Source organism: Diplotaxodon limnothrissa, linkage group LG15 (genome assembly GCF_057381915.1).
Source record: "Diplotaxodon limnothrissa isolate DT_005_m linkage group LG15, D_limnothrissa_male_GT1.1, whole genome shotgun sequence".
In the NCBI taxonomy this organism is placed as follows: Eukaryota; Metazoa; Chordata; class Actinopteri; order Cichliformes; family Cichlidae; genus Diplotaxodon; species Diplotaxodon limnothrissa.
The window spans coordinates 19,368,663-19,387,852 of NC_140610.1; the positions used below are offsets into that span (position 1 = coordinate 19,368,663).

A 19,190-nucleotide genomic window follows, 5' to 3' on the forward strand; every position below is an offset into this window, starting at 1 on the left:
ACATGAAGATGTTTTATTTTGAAGGCTAAAACTAGAAGTTTCTCTCTGCTTTTACTACGTTTCCCGTGTGGTAGCTGTTTCCGTTTCCTGTTACGGTGTAGGGGTTTTTTTCCGACACTGGCGCGCGCTGTTCAAAACACAAAGAAGAAACGCGCGCGAGCCGTAGAGGTAGGAGACCCGCCAGCGACTCAAATATATATATATACAGATATACAAACATTTATTGGTTTATGTAGCTCAAGAGAAACATACTTGGTAAGGAAAACGAAGAGTTGTATTTTTGTGTTTTATCTCATAATTGGGGTACATTAGTTTTAAGTACCGTGACTCTAATAAAGGTTTCCAAGGCAGTCAGAACTAGCTTATGTTTAATGCTTAATTTATTCACCTTCTAAATCACAAACAAATGCACGTATCCAGTTGAAGTGTGCACAACTCGTGATCGATATGAAAAATGCCCGTTGTTTTGTAATGGAGACCGTGCTGCCTTTGCATAAGCCAATAGTCCCGCCAATTATCTCTTCGCCTCCGTCTGGTGCCCTTAAATGACCGCGTCGTTAGCTAACATGTACCGTCGAGCTAAAGCTGCTTTCGAGATTATTCGTTTTTCCTCACTGACGAAATGACAGTAAGGGGACCTTTAGGCTCTGTCTCATATCGAGATTCATAATCAGCATCCTAATTGTTCATTAAACAACGTGGGCTGTTGTTTACCTGCCACAGTCACACCAGACCCTTGTAGAAAATCTCCTGATTTAACGCCATGGACATGAAATATATCTTGAAGCTGCATTTGTGTCAGTGACCCTTCTGCAGTGAGTATTACTTTCAACGGCGGATTTGTGACCCAGATATCCTACGATTTGCAAAAAGATGTCTGCATGAATAATATGGTACAGCTGATTTGCAGCTGGTGTTCTACTAGGCAACAGATCTCGTTTGGTTCTTTTTGAAATAAGATGCAGTGTTACTTTTGATTCATCTTCATTTTTGAGTAATTAATGTAGATTAAAGCATCTCTTTATTTTCTTTTACATCCAGGTTGATTATGAATTTTTAAAAAAATATTTTATTTTTTTTTGTATTAGGAGTGACTTTTCAGATCGATGGTCTTTTTTTCAAAGCTGAAATTCTTAAACTTTCTTTTTCTTTTCTTTTTCATTTTATTTCATTACCTTTGTATGAAGATGATGCCCACCACAACCAGAAAGAGAAAGCAGTCCTCCCTGGACTCTGATAGGTAAGCTGTGTATATGCTGTTTGGTTTGCTGATTTACTCTTGAAATGTACTCTGTGTTGGACTTATACTCTCAGATGTAAGAGAATAGTCTCAGTTGTGCTACAGTCGAGAGATTATGGAAGCTCGTGTTTAATACGACAAATTTAGAATTGGGTTCCTGCTATAATGAGACTGACACTAATGGGGCAAAATTGCTTTTACAACTCAGGCTTGAGTGAGAAGTGGGGGTAACCTTGCAACAGGTTGCCATATGGCTAACGGTGATTCATAACAACCCCACATAGTCCTGCATTTACAGCCAGTTTAGAATGACCAGTTAGCCGAACATGCATATCTTTGGATTGTGGGAGGAAACTGGAGAATATGAAAACTACATGCAGAAAAACCTGATTTCACCAAAAGGTTCAAACCTAAAAGCTGTCTGTTTTTAGGCAGTAGTATCATCTGCTCTGTAACCTCAGTAAACACTTTCCTGACAAGTTTATGGGCTCAAACGTGCCAGTTACAAGTTATTGGCCAATTCACCCATCGCTTGTCTCATCTGTTTTGTTTCTCAAACATCAGGCACCCAGCCAAGAAGGGGGTGAGGCGGGAGTTGTCACCTGTGAAGAGGAGGTCTCCAAGAACGCCCCAGCAGTCTCCTACCAGGAAGAAGCCAGCTGGCCGTCTGGACACCTCCCCACAGAAATCTCATCGCAGACCAGCAGGTGGGATGGACTAAACATGTTTTGTTGCAATAGAAATGCTTTTGTAATTTTTAATTGTTCAAACAACAATGCAAACAACAATGGTTTTTACATTTATAATAATTTGGATTTATTTATCTATTATCTATTTATATGATATTTTATTTTTAATTTATTTATTTTTAAAGGCTCTCCAGCTAGATCACCCCAAAAATCTCCATTCAAACCTTCCTTGGTCACGAGCTCCTTCTATGGCAAAAAGAATCCAGTCTATCTCACTCCACTTGAGAGGAAAGCTCTGAAGGACTCTCTGCCTTGTCCAGCTGCTCCACCCTCTCCTACTGTGACCCAAAAGCCAGAAAAGAAGACAACAAAGAACATTAAGGGAGGCAGTAAGCCAAGAAAAGTAGCAGGATCTAGTAAAGGGGGGAAGATGGGTACCAAAAGCTACTCAACATCAATAAAGAGGATCAAGCTGTCCCAACCCAAACCCAGCAGCAGGTTTGTCATAGCTGTTGATACTTCTGAAGCCTTCTTCAAACAGCTGTTGTTTTAGTTGGTCTTTTAAGGTTGTTCTAATTCTCCCTGTTTAATTCAGCAGTGTCGCTAAACCGACTCATCCTCCTACCGTTGCACCTAGCAACAATCCCACAGAGTCCAAGAAAGCAATCACCATCACATTCAGCAACCTGAAGCCTAAGCCGAAGATATTTGTTGGAGCTGCTTTCTTCGGTACAGGGAAGAAACCTACATCCATGTACAAGAAAACTGCGCCAAAGTCTTCAACCAGGCCGTCTGCAGCCGTCCTACCACAGACAAAGGGCAAAGAATCAAAGCAGCCGCAGGGTGCTCTGGCAGAAAACCAACAGCAGAAAGAACCTGAAAAGGTTTGTGTACATTTACGTATTACTGGAATATCTCATCTCTTGAGATTCTCTTTTCTTAAAATCATGAAAAGGTTTCTATATCCCAGAAACAAACTACACTGGAGTAATTTTTACCTTTACCTTTTACCTTGACTCTTAAAGAAAAGAGTAACGTTCTTCAGGCTCTTGCGCACAATTTCAATTAATAAAATGTCGCTTGATGTCATGGAGAATGTTGAGGTTTCAGAGAGGTACTTACAGCCTAGTTTGGTGTACAGTGAAATGAAACAGAAATCTTGTAGATGTTGGAGTGTGATGGGAAACGGGTTCATTTTTTTACATCTGATAATAAGTTAATGATGATTTTAAAGGTTTTTCCATGCAATGGTGTCTGCCATTTGATATGTTAAATAAATTAATTATGTTTTTCCCCTCCATGGCAAATATTGTCATGTTAATGGTAATATTTAATCCTGGTTGTTTCCTGCAGACTGCCGTCAAGCCGCTGAGGACGTATGAGAACAAACCAAGCACAAAACAGAGAATGAAGTTTGATCCAACAGACTGGATGGACTCCGTTAATGAAGAGCCTGCAACTCCACAGCCATCAAGGTACTGATGTATTAAACGTACCATTGACTTCATTTTTCGTTTTAGAAATGAAACTTCCCTTACTATTCATTTATTTATTTTTTAATTCATGGCATATTTAACAATCTGAATTTCCAACACAGATCTCTAATATTTGCACTTTATCAATGCCCCAAGACTGATGTTCATTGATAAACTGTTAATCGTCTTCCTTCCTCAGCTCCTCTAAAATTGTGCTGGATAAACACGGGATTACTCACGAGCTCATGGTTACGTTGTTGAGATCTCCAACACAACACAGCTCCACATCACCAGCCTCCTCCTCCACCAGTCAGGTACATGGGTGTCCAAAAGGCTGTTGTTTATAATGTAAATGGTACTTTGATAGTTTTTCTACTACTACTGAGCATTAAAAGTGCTGTGAGAGTATTACACCTGCTTGCAGACATTAAAACGAGTAGTCGCTCCTATTATCCTTCTATGAGGCTTGCCTGAGGGCCGGTGTGTTGCTGTGTAGTGTCACTCAAAATGTCAAGACTCCAGCAGACGCTGAAACTGTAACATGCCTTTACCGAAATTAAGAGGATGAAACTCCTCTTTAGTTATGAATGGCATCTGTTTCTGGCCGTTTTTATAATGTAATTGTAAAACAATCAGAAATTTTCTCTGATTTCCCCCTTTTGTTTATGCAAACACCGATTCCTTCCTTGCTCATTCTCTATGTGATGCAAAATCTGTCAGGACTTAATCGATGGGGTAATGAGGCCAAAAAAACCCGCTTGTGATGGTTACATTTCTGCCTTTGATGTTTTAGCTCTTTTTCCATTTGTTCTGCTACTGTTTATGTGGTTTCTGCTGGGTTGTCAGGTTTGTCTTCTGAGTTTAACCAACTAGGAATTTCCCAAGGTGGCTCAGAGGTACTTATCCCAGAGTAGATATTATTTCCGCCCCAGAGATGATCCTGCACCTTCACCGTGGCAAAATGTTGTTGTTGTTTTGTTTTGTTTTTGTAGCTGACTCATGATCACTTAAATTTTTTAATGACTCTGTTAACTTGAATTGGTGTTTTCAGGATACTCCTACAACAGAAGGTGGCTCTGAGCCAGCCTTTGAGCTGAGTTACATAAGCCCCACCAGCACTAACTCCAGCTCTCCCAAAGGTGAGCAAATACTTTATTAGATCCCTCAACTCAGGCATAGAGTGGCATAAATAGATCCTGGAGATGTTCAGTTTTACTCAGTCGTGCTTCCATTTGTTAATGTTGATGTTTTTTTGTTTTTTTTCCTCCAGAGCCCGCAGCAGTCTATCCCATATTTGGTTCTGCCTCTAAAAGGTAAGATGGTTTGTTTAGAGTTCAACATTTAAAGATGGCATTTCTGTACAATAAATGCAGTGTGTTTAGTTTTTAGAGGAACAATTACTGAATTTCAGTAACTGAAACAACCCTGAAGCATTCTTTTGAAACATTTGCAGGTCAAAGAGCGCAGCTCTGCGACCTCCTGTGTCCTGCAGCACCCCTTCTGGTCCGACAGCATCGCTGCAGACTCCAGCTTCAGCCGTTAAAGAGCGAAGCATTCGCAGGAAGAAAGAGAAGCAGGATGATGACCAGCTCATCATTGTAAGTTAAATTTATCTGTTTGCATGTATGCTTTGATATATTTATTTATTTTCTATTATGATCCTCACCCCATACTCACCCAGCCTGATGCAGATATCTTTGATTGAAACTTGTTCAAATATTCAACCCACAAAAATCACGAGCTTTGGGGTTTTGTTTTTTTGCGATACATTTTATTTGATTTCATTGCTTTTGTTTCTTTACTGAATGAATTTTTGTATTTATTTATTTTTACTCTCACATCAGGATGCTGGTCAGAAACAGTTTGGTGCAACGACCTGCAGCTCATGTGGGATGGTGTACAGCGCAGACAACCCAGAGGACAATTTCCAGCACACCCAGTTCCACCAGCGCTTCCTCGACTCCATCAAATTTGTGGTAAACATCCTTCTCTCCCTTCAGTCGTTGTGTCCTTGGGCAAGAAACTTCACTCGTTGCCTACTGGTGGTGGTCAGAGGGCCTGGTGGCGCCAGTGTCTGGCAGCCTCGTCTCTGTCAGTGCACCCCAGGGGGGCAGCTGTGGCTACAATGTAGCTTGCCACCACCAGTGTGTGAATGACTGAATGTAGTGTAAAGCGCTTTGGGGTCCTTAGGGACTAAGTAAAGCGCTATACCAGGGGTCAGCAACCTTTAAGACCCAAAGAGCCATTTGGACCTGGTTTCCACGCGAAAGAAAACACCGGGAGCCGCAAATACTTTTTGACATTTAAAATGAAGATAACACTGTATATTAGAGCAGGGCGATATGGCCAAAAATATTTATCACGATATATATTTGAAAATTTGCGATAACGATATAACCGACGATATAATTGATGCGAGACAAAATACAACTCCACAACATTACTAGCGCAAAAAGACAACCTTCCATTTATTTTCACTTAAACAAGAAGCTGGTTTTTATGTACATTAAAGCTTTATAAAAATGTAACAGTGCAAATGCAAATTCCTTGCTGAAAGTTTAACCAAAAGGCATTTCCAGTAGAAATGGGCTGACATATCCTGAGCATAACCATGTATAATATCCACTGAAGTTAAAAAGAGGTGCTTTGCAACATTAAACTGCAGTGTGCAGTACGCATTTTTCGGACCATAAGGTGCACGGGATTATAAGGCACATTAAGCGAAACAAAGCAGTCAGATAAATCAAACTTTATTCAACTCATTCTTCTTGCTTCCTCCACTTCTGTACCATTGATTCATTAATGTTGAATTCTCTGGCAGCTGCTCTATTCCCATGTTGTTGCAGTATATTAATGACTAACCTCGTATTGTGGATGGATTATCTCAGTTGTTCTCCTGACTGAAGTTTGGTCCGTTTACAGCATCCTGCCATGCGATTGCATTTGTCTCTAACCATGAAGAACCTTCACGTTAACTTTTATAAGTGGAAAAGTGTTAGTGTTCGTCCTCCAGCTCCACTGTTTATGTTATGCTAACATAGCTGTGTCGCTAGCGATCACGTAGCACATCATTATATACCAGCTAGCCCAACTTCAGTAACCCTACAAACATCACTGCTGTTTAGTTTCCTGTCTTCATTTATGTTGGAAGTGATAGCAGAGCTGTACGTTTGATTTTTTTCAGAAATCTCTCCGTCAGAACATGCTATATCATGCTTAGGTAACTAGCGAAACTAGCGAGCTAACTTCCGCTAGCTTCCTGCTAACTTCTAACTCCGTTAAATGTAATAACTTTTGTTTTCATGGATGCCTGGAAGTTAAACTTTATAGTTACACCTGGTAAAGCAGCCATGCTGATCGTTTTATTAAAGATGAAAGAATTTAGACAGTTTTTAACTCTAAGTGATGCTGCAGTGTTGTTTGACCTGAAGTATACGGAGTTTAGGACCCAGATTACTCCCAGATTTAAGAGCATCTTACGCTTGCATGTTCTGCAAAAAAATGTGCTTTGTTGTGTATCTAACGGACAAACACCAAACCAGTTCCACATCACTGAAGTTGCACCATTTTTACAAACCAATTCTGGTTCATCTGTTTCACTCAACAATCGGCCATGTGCGTATGAAAACAAAGGCACTGCGCATGCGCGTTTTACTCCCATTCTATCGCGATATTTCATTTTCCTATCGTTGCCTAACATTATACCGGTATTACCGTGAACGGTATAATATGGCCCAGCCCTACTGTATATATTGTTTGTTTTTTTTTACCTTTATGCTTTGTGTGAACAACTAAGGTGTGTTGCTTATGAAATCCATGAAGTGCCACAGAGAAAATTACATTTTATTTATCCAATTAACACATTTTGAACTCATAACAAAAGGAAAGACACCCAGCTGAACTAAAATGATCCATGTAGCAAACAACAACTGTTGTGAGCCGCCACCCTTATATCACCTTTGGGCTTTTGGAGCCTTGACCTGGCTTTTAAAAAATAATTGGAAAAAAAGCACTATGCTGCTAAAAGATGAAAAATAGATATTTGCAAAATTCTGCCTAAATATGTATTTTACCCGGTTAATGTGTGCAATCACGCCTCGCCGCCTTTACGTCTGTGCTATCTATGCTGTTGTTGGTATGTGTCAGGCTGTGAACTGAAAAGCTACAGCCGGCTGTATGCGTACAGCAACCGTGTGTGAAAAGTGGTCAATAAAGAGATGCTGTAAAGCATGTTCATGCAAACATCGTCGGGTCTGCTGTGATATGTTTACAATGGGACTTCTGCTCCTGAACCTCTGCACACAGCGTCTGCAAATCGGGGCTGTACGAAGTCACTTTCATCTTTACGCAGGACTGTAAGCTGTCGTCTGTGAGGCGTGAGCGGTGTTTGTTTTTAACATAGTTCACGGTGGAGAACAGCTGCTGACATAATGTGGATCCGAACATCCATAACTGGCCTACCTGGGGTTGAAAGTCTCGATAAATGCACAGCGTTTCGGCGGGTACACCGGCTTCCGCGAGTGTGACGCTTATTTTGAGCGATGAAAAAATAATAAAATATAATTTTATTTTTATATTTCGATATCACAAAAATCTTCCAAGTTAAAAAAAAGAACTAACATAAATAAAATACACTTCAGCTAAATACTTCTAATTTATTTCCCCAAACCACACGGAGCCGCACTATAAGGACTAAAGAGCCGCAGGTTGCCGACCCCTGCGCTATACAAATACCGGCCATTTACCATTCAGTCTCTCTGGACAGAAGACGTGAGTTTATGAAGTACTAAAGTGTGACTAGTGCTTTAGAAACATATTGAAAAAATTATGCAGCATTAGCTGCCAAACATAGTTGGGTGGGCTTTAGTGTACCTGAGCAGCCCACCCAAGTATAGTCCATGTGGGGGGGGGGGGGGGGATCAGGGAAGCTGTTAAAGCTGCTGGCGGGAGTTTACTTCGTGGGATGAGGTTGTTGTTGTAATTGTTGGCTTGTAACTGCAGCTCCTTTCCTCTGTTGTGTTTTCTCAGGGCTGGAAGAAGGAACGGGTGGTGGCTGAGTTCTGGGATGGAAAAATCCTCCTGGTCATGCCAGATGATCCCAAGTATGCCATCAAAAAGGTTTGAGCCAGCACACTGAAGCACTTCTGCTTATTTCTGATTTTTCTCCATGCTTATTTGTTGTTAAGTGCTTTCACTTTTAAACAGACAGAAGTGTAGACAGACAGCCTCGTACACAAGTTAGCGTTTACTTAAAAGTGTTGCATTTAATTTTTAATCATTTTTGCGTGTTTGCTTTCAGGCTGAGGATGTGCGGCGTGTAGCGGACAATGAGCTGGGGTTCCAGCAGGTGGCTCTGAGCAGACCAAATCAGGCTAAAACCTACCTGTTCATCAACACAGAGCGACTGGTGGTAGGATGTCTCGTGGCTGAGCCCATACGACAGGTACGGCTGTGTTAGTGTCTCTAGCATATCTGAAAATATAAATGTTTGTTCAGGAAGTCAGTTTGTTGAAACATAGTAACGCTGCAGCTAACATGTAAAGCTTTTAAACATCAGATTTGCTTTGGAGATTAGCCTTTAATTATCCTCTTGGTCTTCAAAACGATGGTTTCGTTTTGAAGTTTCAGTTGATGCCACATGGATCTTATAGGTGCCGTAACTTATGCATAGATTCTCTTCAGGCTTACAGAGTCCTTGAACAGCCAGATCGACACAAGGACATGACAAAGGACGACTTCATGGAGAGACACAGAGCCTGGTGTTGCTCCACTGTCCCAGAACAAGCTCTGTGTGGAATCAGTCGGATCTGGGTCTTCAGCCTGGCCAGGCGACAGGGCATTGCCACCCGCATGCTGGACACAGTGAGGTAGGATGATGCACACAACATGAATCTCGCGGTCTCCTTACTTGTTTCCTCATAGAAATGAAGAATTTTGTTTTCATTGTAGCCATATAAAAGTTGTTTATATTAACACGGCTGTGATGACTGTCAGTATGACCCCAGTATAAGCAAGAACTACGAAACCATTTTTATTACTTATTTTATTACTATTACTTTAGGGTGTCTTTGAATTCAGCCCTCTGTATCAATATGGCATCTTTTTCGTTCCTAACACATTATCAGTATAGGTGTCGGCACATTTGTTTTCCACTCATTGAGATCTAATGTGTTTTCAAAGTGTTTTTTAATATTTCTTGCAATGTATGATGTCTCAGTCAGCTGGTTACTGAGTAAACTCCTCACACACATGAACTTGTGGACCCCCTAAATAATATTTGAATGGTAAACACTATGGTCAACAGCAGGTGGTAAAACTGGAAACAGGCTCACATAAAGTGTTTGACTGGATCTAAAATGGCTGATGGCTTCAGTTTCTTTTCCCTTTTTGTCTTAGGAGTACGTTCATGTACGGCAGTCCCCTAACCAAGGAAGAAATCGCCTTCTCTGATCCGACACCTGACGGCAAACTGTTTGCCACCAAGTACTGCAACACACCAACCTTCCTTGTTTACAACTTTGTTGCATGAGTTTGGAAGGAATTCAAAATTTGTCCCTGTTCCTCTGAAATGGCAGTTGGTTTAAAATTGTCTCTTCATATGCAAAGCAACAAGTGTTCAGGTTTTTCCATGCTGATTAGGCCAGGCTGAGTTTTGTCTCCATTTAAATCTTGGCTGTATACAGTGATCAGCCACAGCATTAAAACCAGCCACGATGCCGGCATTGATCCTTTTGGTCCTGTGGGTTAAGCCTTTGTTGATCAGGCTTGTTTTATCACACAGTTGCTCAGACTGCGGTTTGAGGAGTTTGGAGGTCGAATCAGAACGCTGAAGCTCCCTGTTGTGTTCCCGAATATGGTTTTAAAAGCTCATGAATCAGTATTTATATTCAGGACTGCCTCTTCACTGTTGAATGTTTTTGTTTAATGGCAGTGCCTATTTTTTTTTTTTTTTTTCTTTATAAGGAGCTTGAATCCTGACTGAAGACGTTTCTCAGTTTGCTTTCAGTTTGCAGTATTTGTCTTCATGTTCAAATTAAGGACGGAAAACTAGAAGCCTCTTTGCTACATGCTCATCTGAGCAGAATGTCTTTGTGCTCCGGGCTCGACATTTTCTGGAGATGTTTATAGAAACCAACCTGTTTAAAGGTGGATCCTTTTGTTGTTTTGAGGCTTTGTAAATGCATCTAATAAACATGTTAAGTTTGTTTTTTGAGTCTTGGTCTTTTTGTCAAAATGTCTCAAAGTGTGCATACCAACAGTTCATCTGCAATAGAGGAAATAGAGTGCAGCAGTGCCAGTGCAGCTTGAACTGTAAAGGAGCACGGCAGGCTGTATGTAAAATTACCTTTTCTTTCTTTTCTAAAAGCAAATTTCAATTTTAATACTGTTTTTGGTAAATAACTGTAGTAGCATTTGTCTGCCATTGTCTGGTTTTTCCAAACCATATGATGCTGAAACTTGACAGGTTTTTCTTTACATTTGAAACTGGGGACTGGAAATGAAGACAAAGCAACCCAGACACAAACTCAAGTAAAATAGTTCAGCAGTTTTTGATGTGAAGTCAAACTAACCAGCAATCGCTTTTCTGTAAAACATTTTTCTTCCCCCAAAACTCAGAAAAAGAGTAACTTCTTACAGCTGATTTGGACTTATCAAATCAGCATGAATGCGCCCGATGCCATTGCCAGCATTCATGCTTGTTAATGGTATTATTTAATTAATCTGTGGTCATTCCCTGCTGTTTCATGTTTGTGTCAAGCTACAGGAATGAATAAAATGCTGTGGCTTTCTGGGGTTTTTTCCCCTCTTTCTGGAGGAAAAGAAACATTTGTCCTTTGAACGTTCCCTCACATCCATTTAGTTAGTTCAAGAGTTTGCTGCCACGTGTTCTGTTTCAAAAACTAGTGAATTGCAATTACGATGGACCCAAGTATAAATTTCCTATTTGCGAGTCATTTGTGGAAATAACCTGTGATGTTGAATTTATTGTTGAATCTGTGCTGTCTTCTCTTCAGGCTTTTAGGGAGCATGAGATCTACATCAGTGTAAGAGCAGAACTGCAAGTACTGGCACAATTTATAAATGCACCATGTATTCATAACAATAAACCATCCTTTGAGATTTTTTTTTTTTAGATATTTTAAAATCTATATTTGTCTATTGGAAGCAGCAGTCAAAAGAATCTCTTCTTAAATGTCCCTTAAGTTGCTTGTACAGTGAGTATTGTACAAGGAAGGTGAACTTTACCTGCTGGCAAAGATGATGTAGCTAAAAGCTGTAAGTTTCAGCTTAGTCTCAAATAATTTCAGCCATAAGTAGCTGATCAGATTTTTAAAGTTAAACAAGAGAATTATTTAAGTCCTACTGTGTTTTATTGATAGGCTTTTGCCACTGATACATAACAAAAATATTTCTAACTTGAGAAAGTGCGTGAATGTGGGAAAGTGGTCTGAGATCATTGTCCAATTTATTGATATTTTAAAAAAAAAAAAAAAACCTATAAACGAACATTTTACAGGTTACAAGTTGAATGAGATTAAAATGACAAATACATATAAACAGTGGATGAAAGCAAAAACATTTACAATATGAAACGACTGTAACACAATAGGAAAGATAACAGACAAATAGCGATATAAAGAGATCAGCACAAACTGGAAAGGCATTTGAGCAAGTGAGTCTGTAGTATATTCATATTTAAATCCACTTTAACCATTAACTATGTTTATGCTCAGTGAAAGTTTGTTTATTAACCCGTGCAGAAAAAATAGGTATGTATCAGGAGACTCGTTATGTCCATCTGTTCTATAATCATTAACCCCTTTAGAAAATAAATCTATTAGCCCGACATTTATGAAGTTTCATTAAACATTTCTAAGCTGCACCTCTGACACAGTGAGCAGAATAACTCAGTCGATAACGATCACCTCAGAGGGCGTTTTGTCCAGGGAGGCGTTGCTCTCTAAAGCCTGGACGATCTGGGCGGCTGTTGGTCTTTTCTTGGGGTCCTCCTCCGTGCAGAGGTAGAAGAGCTCCACCATTCTCCGGTACGAGCTGCCCAGAGCCTCGGTGTCCAGTGCCGGCCGCGTCCCCAGCCGCTCATAGTAGGCGTCCTCATCAAAACTCAGCTCCACAGAGTCCTCTAAAACTAAAGCGCATAAACACAGTCAGTATACTGTTCCACAATTAGGTTTTTCTTTTAGTCTTCACTGTATGGAGTTATGCTTCTTCTACACACACTTCAGGAATGATAATCTGATGGAGCAACATGCTTCGTGGTCAGAGTCTAACCTTTTAAACTACTATCAGAAAGTACAGTCAAGATGTAACTATGTGGGCACAATCAAACTGAACAATTACACGTTTGCAGGGAATGAACATTAAGAATGAATATTTAAAAATGAAAGAAGATACATTCTGATTTTAGTCACTGTTTGTAGAAATAAAGGAGAACTGGAAGCATCAGTGTCAGTTGATGTGGATTAGGATTTTGTGTCAGCCAAACATAACTGTAGCTGCACAGAAAGTAATAAATGAAATTTAAATGTATCCTCTTAGTACCGAGCTAAGGCTCTAGTTTACACTGAGGAGGATAACATTTTGCTACTTTCTACTGCTAACTTAGAACCAAGCAAGCTTAAGAGGCACTGGAAACCAAATAATGCAAACTGAAAAACTGTGAAAGTGTCATGAAGACACATGAAAGAAAAGTTAACATGTCTGAGTAAATCAAAGTGACATCTCACCTTCACCCTCCTCATCCTCCAGCATCTCCAGATGAGGCATGGCCAGCGTCATCATCTCCCACAGAGTGAGACCGTAGGCGTAGATGTCTGCCTTGTCTGTGATCTCTCCTCCTTCATCCAAACATTCCTTGGGCTTCCACGGCTCTGTGCCGATGTACTCCGCTTTTGGGTCAGACACTGAAGACACAGAGTTGTTTTTCATGAAACTCCTTTTGGACTGAGAAACAATTTAACTGCAAAACAAACAAATTTAATTTGTCCAGGTTGCCACAATGGCGTCACCCAAAATTACATTACTTTTAAAAACAAAGCGCATCTTTGAGGCTCCAGAAGTTTCTAATTAGTTCAAATTGAACCCAAATTGTTGGAGACCCCCGCAGACTGATGACATGATGTATGAGGATAATTTATGTTTCTATCCGGGCAGAAAAACAAAGTAAATCAACTGCTGTAAACAGCGGTTACCACACAAATGTGTCTGCCAATTCTGTGCTTTAATCCATGATTAATCCCATTTGTGTGCCTGCATACGCTCTGTACCACTTCAGTTAACTGCACCATTTAACAATGCGCTGTGGGTGAGTACTCAGTTTTGCTGCTTTATGAATGAAATGACCTGCATGGCAGTCATAAAAGGAGCTCACTGAGTTGCTTTAGTAAGGGGGGAAAATGAACATGGCTCATCTGTTCAGCAAGGAGAGAAACGTAAGAGCTGGCTGAACATTTCTGAATAAAATCTAATTTTTTCACTTTTGTGACCACGAAGCCATATTCCTTTTATTACATGCTGCTTATGACAATTTTCACCAGGTCAGACATCTGTTTTCATGACCATTGAGAAAAAGGCACCTAAGATATGGGCTAAAGTAGGAAGGCCTTTGGTGTTGTTCTCTGTGAAGATTTATTTTAATGCCAACATCATCAGCCAACACATTATTGAGCAGAAACACAATTCTTTACATGAAGTCTCCTTTACATCCTTCCCCAAATTCATGACATTTTTCACTGAGGTCAAAGACAAGGAAGAATAAAGGAAGTTTAATATTGTGATTATTATTTCCCCCCCAGATTATTTGACCCGACTCGTTGATTTGAGGAGACATTAGAGCAGAGCTGGCAGGGTTAAGTCTGTTTAATTCCAGCTAATTTAATAAAACCCTAAAAAATATAATAAAGTAATTATAACTACAGTTTCCATCCAAAGCTCAACAGAAACAACAGAAAATAAATCAGCACATGTGCTTGAGCTGTGTGGGTGTTATTCTGAGCTTGTCAGCTTATTGGCAACATAACTACTTCTGCAAAGCTGAAAACTACACCAGAAACAATGCTTCCAGACAAACTATAATGCACTATAATGCTGCTGCTGGGACCTTGTTTCAGTAGATTAACATTTCAAATCTCAAACTCTCATATATAAAACTGGTCAAAAATCTTTAATATGACGGAAAAACTCAGAGCTATATCTCGTGAACAAACACAGAATTTACCTTTCATGTTTTCATCCAGCTGCAGAGACACGCCAACATCGCAGATTTTCACTGTTTCAAAGTCACCCTTGATGACCACGTTACATGATTTCATGTCCCCGTGCAGCAGCAGCTTCTCATTGTGTAGATACTGCAAAGACAAAGTATTCCTGAAGCTCATGGCTGATGTTAAACAGACAAATATTTAGGAATGAAAGAAACTTTTGAATAAAGTGAGCTGGAGGATTATTAAACAGTAAATACTATGAAAATTTACCATTGCCTCACAAATGTTTTACTTTTAACCAGGGATATTATTTAGCATCAGCACATCCTGGAAGAAAATAAAGGTGACCAATACGTTTCAGATAAAAACACCACTTTTTATCTATTAAGTGGTTAGTATTTTTAAATTTTTATGTCTTGGTGTGTGTTATGTGTAATTTTTAAAAATGTATTTAATTTGTTTTCACCTAAATAATAAATATATTACAACCTAAAAGATACTGTAAGTTGATATATTGGCAGACAGATGAATATTTGACAGATGGGAGAAAGACTCTTCAGCCATGTTATGTTGCATAGTTTATCCTCCAGAGGGAACTCTGTACCTGCTCTGCTGGCAACATGTTTGTTATGCCACAAACAATAACAAATAAAACATTTAAACTGCACTGACATATTTGCTTAGCAAGGGCTCACAAATAACTCAACATCGCAGATGTTAGCGAAAACTGTTTGCAGTGTTTCCAACAGAAAAAAGTATCAGCCAATATTGGATTTTTAAATCACCAAATATCCGTATCTAAAAACATGCAGCTCAAGCAGACATATAAAATAATTTGTACCATGTCGTAAAAGATCATGTGTAATAGCTACACATGGTCAGATGTGGGAATTAATCCCACCTGTGACTATATATGTATGTATGTATGTATGTATGTATGTATTTCCAGTTATGACACAGGTGATTATGCCAGGTAGAAAGGAGGACCATGTAAGCGATTTACCTGCAGGCCACGAGCCACATGCAGTGCCACTTTCTCTATAATAGCGGCAGGAAAAGCTTTCAGGCCGCCCTCCCTCCGCTTCTCTATCAGGTCATTGAGGGACTGCTCTCCTCCGTACTCCATGGCCAGACACTTGGAACCATCTTTGGCAGTGGTGAAGGCACGGAAACCTTGATGTTTGCACAAAGACGCACAAGGTTTAAAAGAGCAAATATAACAGTATCACAGACGGCATGATCTGAAAATAAGAGAACCAAAAAGCTATTTTGCACATGATTTTTACCAAGTGACCAACACAAACATTAATAAAAAAATCAAATGATGTTGAACTGTGGGATTCAGTGTTTTTTGTTATTTTCTTATCTTTTCTTAGAAACAATGTCAAAAATTTACAGTGTCAATGGAAAATATAAGTTACTGACTTGCACATGTAAGGGGACATATAATGTGACCTCAGGGAGCTGAACAATGAATCTGTTTTTTTTTGTGTCACTGCTAACTGAGACAGATCGCCATCACAACAGTGCCCGCTCTTACCAACGATGTTTGGGTGATTGATTCCTTTCAGGACCTTTGCCTCCTCGTTGAGGCGCTCCTGGTAAACAGTCACCTGTTTGGCTGCACATTTACTGTTGATCTTCTTCACAGCCCAGGGTGATGCATTTAGGTTGCCCACTCTACGATTAATCATCAAAAACACACAGAGCGCATTTGTTTTTTTATGTTTATGTACACAGACAGGAATTGCAAATGCGATAAAATATCTTGTAGATGTATTTGTTTACTTGGTCACGAGATACTGAAAGAGACACGATACTGGTAATGGCAATATAATATGGCCTTTAAAAACACACTGCTCATTCATGTTAAGTTTGCAATATACAGCTCCAACTAGATTGGCTAGATGTCCCACCTGCATGCATCCCTACTAACACCCACAGACGATTAGCAGACAGGCAGGGATAGCTCAGTAGGTTGAGTGGTTGCCCCATGATTGGAAGGTCGGGGGTTCGATTCCCCTTAACAGCTACCCTGAGGTACCCCTGAGCAAGGTACCGTCCCTACACACTGCTCCCCGGGCGCCCAATGGCTGCCCACTGCTTCACTAAGTGAATGGGTTAAATGCAGAGAGCAATTTCCCCACGGGGCTCAATAAAGTAAAGTACACAATAAAGAACATGAGCTGAAATCACAGCAGTTTTTAGTTACTAGGAGAGATGAAAGTTGCATCGGAATTAAAAAAAAAAAAATCATATTTAATTTTCCTTCACATGCTTCATGCCAAACCTGTGAACTATATTAAATTTTTAATTTTAAACAAGCTCTCATCATAATGTGTGCCACACTGTCGCACAAAAAACACTATTGTTCACACAGTCTGTTGGGATCTTGTCACATTATCTTCAGCTAAGATTTTTTAAACAGTTTTTTTTAATTTTATTTGCAGGTTAATGAAAAGCAAAAACAGGCTAAAAACAAACAAAAAGTTCATTGAAACCCAAAGTGACAGCCAAGCTTTTTTTTTTTTTTTTTTTTTTTTTTTTTTAAATCGGAGGCTGAACACTATCCAACTTCCAATGACTTGGAAATCAGGAAATCTGGTTATTTGAAGAATTTTTTGTGTTTAGCCTTTGAGTTAATTTAGCTGTAAACAGACTGATTCAGGTACTTCCTTGGATCTTTGAGGGGTAGACATGACAATCAGCTTAATGATTCTGTGTTTTGACACAGATGTTAAAGTCCTTGCTCTCTCTAGGGATTTCCTAAACAAAGTTATGTACCAAGCTTGACTAAATAATTTCAGATTTAATTTCAAAAGGGTGGTTACATTTGATAGAAGATACATTGTGATCCATCAATTCACAGAGCACAGTAACACCTGTTCATGAGATAGACGTTGACTCCAGTCCCACAACCCAACTTCTTCATGAAAGGAGAGGCAGGGATGGTGATGGGGGTTCCGCTGGTGCTTCCGGTGCTCCTCACTCGGACAATTTTAGGGGTTCTAAATGCGCCCTGGTCGGGGCTGGTGGCAGGGGTGGCCATTCTGTAAAGTTTCAGTAAACACGTGAAAGCAAAGTGGCAAAACAAACTCACAACAAGATAGAAGTGGACGTACGGGCATTAACAATGATGTAGATTTGAGTTTAACGTACTGCACTAATAGGTGGCATTTCGTGTATGTATAAGCCGAACTAAAATCTGAGGTGCCTACTATGTTTTTAACCATATACACGATTGTCCTTGTCTACGCTTATATAAAACTTAAAGAAAAAGACATATTTTAAACGGGGCCTGGCGCAACTGCTATTGACAATAGCGTTCAGGGAGAAGCTTCAAGACTCAATTCAAAATTTTACTTTAAACTGAGTAATTAATACAAGACTTAGCTTCGAAATAAGTGATGATTATTTTAGAGTAGTTTTTTAGATATCGGTTATCGACAATATAAAACAAAATTCGCCAACTGTTTAAATTATCGTCAACTGGCATCCTTTAACTGTGACTGCGAATCATTTGGTAAGTTATTTGAATTAATGTATCAAAAATGTTGTTAACTTGAACAAAATCAAATATCTGTAACTTATTTTAAAGAAAAGTAGAATTACCTAAAAGTTTCCCTTCGCTGCTGTAGCTAAAAACCGCCCGAAGATTCAAACTGAAGGCTGAGCATACAGGACGGAGACCGCAGAGGGACAAACCGAGCCCTTTTTAATAAGGGAGTGAAACGTGCATATTTCATTTACTTTTCAACGTGACTGGCCTCAGCTGGTGAAAAGCAGAATTACAATTTTTACTTTTTACACGTTTTACAATATTCTAGATTTTTCCAATAATTAAGAATTGTAATTCTGCTTTTCACCAGCTGAGGCCAATCACGTTGCAAAATACTAGCAGTATGTGTGTTTATTTATGACAGATGATGATGTAATAGCAGAGAGTTGGTTACAAATTAGATTACAAAATGTATTTTCACCACTTACTATGAGCTACACCACAGATTGTAGTCATCACTTACTTATGAATAGTTAGAAAACCCTAGTACCAAAATGAAACAGGGACTGTGAGATCATGATTGGTCACATTTCAAGTAGCTGACACTGTTCTTTAATTTAGAGCATGCTACTTATAAAGATAAATTTGCTGCAATATGTAAGAATTTGTAGAATAAAAAGTGAAAATTTGTAGAAAAAATTCAAGCAGCAGAGGGAATAGGAGTAGAAGTCAGCCGATCAGAAAGCAGAAGACCAAACGGGCTTACTCTGCTGTTCTCTCTCTGCCATGCTGGGTTCCCAACCACGGAGCACAGGGAGCCACTAAGTTTCCTTTAAAGCTTTTTAAAAAAAAATTACCAATGATTTTAATGAGAAAATCAAGGCAGCTACAGAAGTCCCCCATCTTTCATTAAGAGCATCAGCTAAAACCAGAGTGAACAACAACTTACAACTTACTAGCTACCTAACATAAACATACTCTGGGGGATTTTTAATACAATTGCCCATTAGCAATCAAACCTATTTGCTGCATGACACCAACTCCTTGTAAACTGGTTTAGTGTCA

At 39.5% G+C, this 19,190-nt stretch overlaps 2 protein-coding genes across 3 annotated transcripts; one reads left to right on the forward strand and one right to left on the reverse strand.

Moving 5' to 3' along the window:
• The first annotated feature begins 1,181 nt into the window (after window positions 1-1,181).
• esco2 (establishment of sister chromatid cohesion N-acetyltransferase 2) lies at window positions 1,182-9,933 on the forward strand. 2 transcript variants are annotated; one of them, XM_085373133.1, is made up of 14 exons: window positions 1,182-1,240; window positions 1,805-1,947; window positions 2,115-2,427; window positions 2,525-2,813; window positions 3,283-3,404; window positions 3,604-3,718; window positions 4,456-4,543; window positions 4,675-4,717; window positions 4,858-5,002; window positions 5,249-5,380; window positions 8,433-8,522; window positions 8,704-8,847; window positions 9,087-9,271; window positions 9,801-9,933. In XM_085373133.1, the coding sequence occupies exons 1-14, from the start codon at window positions 1,182-1,184 to the stop codon at window positions 9,931-9,933; spliced, it is 2,001 nt and encodes a 666-aa protein (XP_085229259.1). The 2 variants fall into 2 exon arrangements, with proteins under 2 accessions (XP_085229259.1, XP_085229260.1); XM_085373134.1 differs by having other exon boundaries at window positions 2,528-2,813.
• A 2,380-nt stretch (window positions 9,934-12,313) lies between these two features.
• Window positions 12,314-18,256, reverse strand: pbk (PDZ binding kinase). Its single transcript, XM_085373129.1, has 7 exons — window positions 18,239-18,256; window positions 17,509-17,676; window positions 16,167-16,306; window positions 15,630-15,799; window positions 14,641-14,770; window positions 13,151-13,327; window positions 12,314-12,552 (listed from the first exon to the last, which is right to left on the reverse strand). Exons 2-7 carry the CDS (start codon window positions 17,673-17,675, stop codon window positions 12,314-12,316), a joined length of 1,023 nt encoding a protein of 340 aa, XP_085229255.1. The 5' UTR covers window position 17,676; window positions 18,239-18,256.
• Window positions 18,257-19,190: the final 934 nt, after the last annotated feature.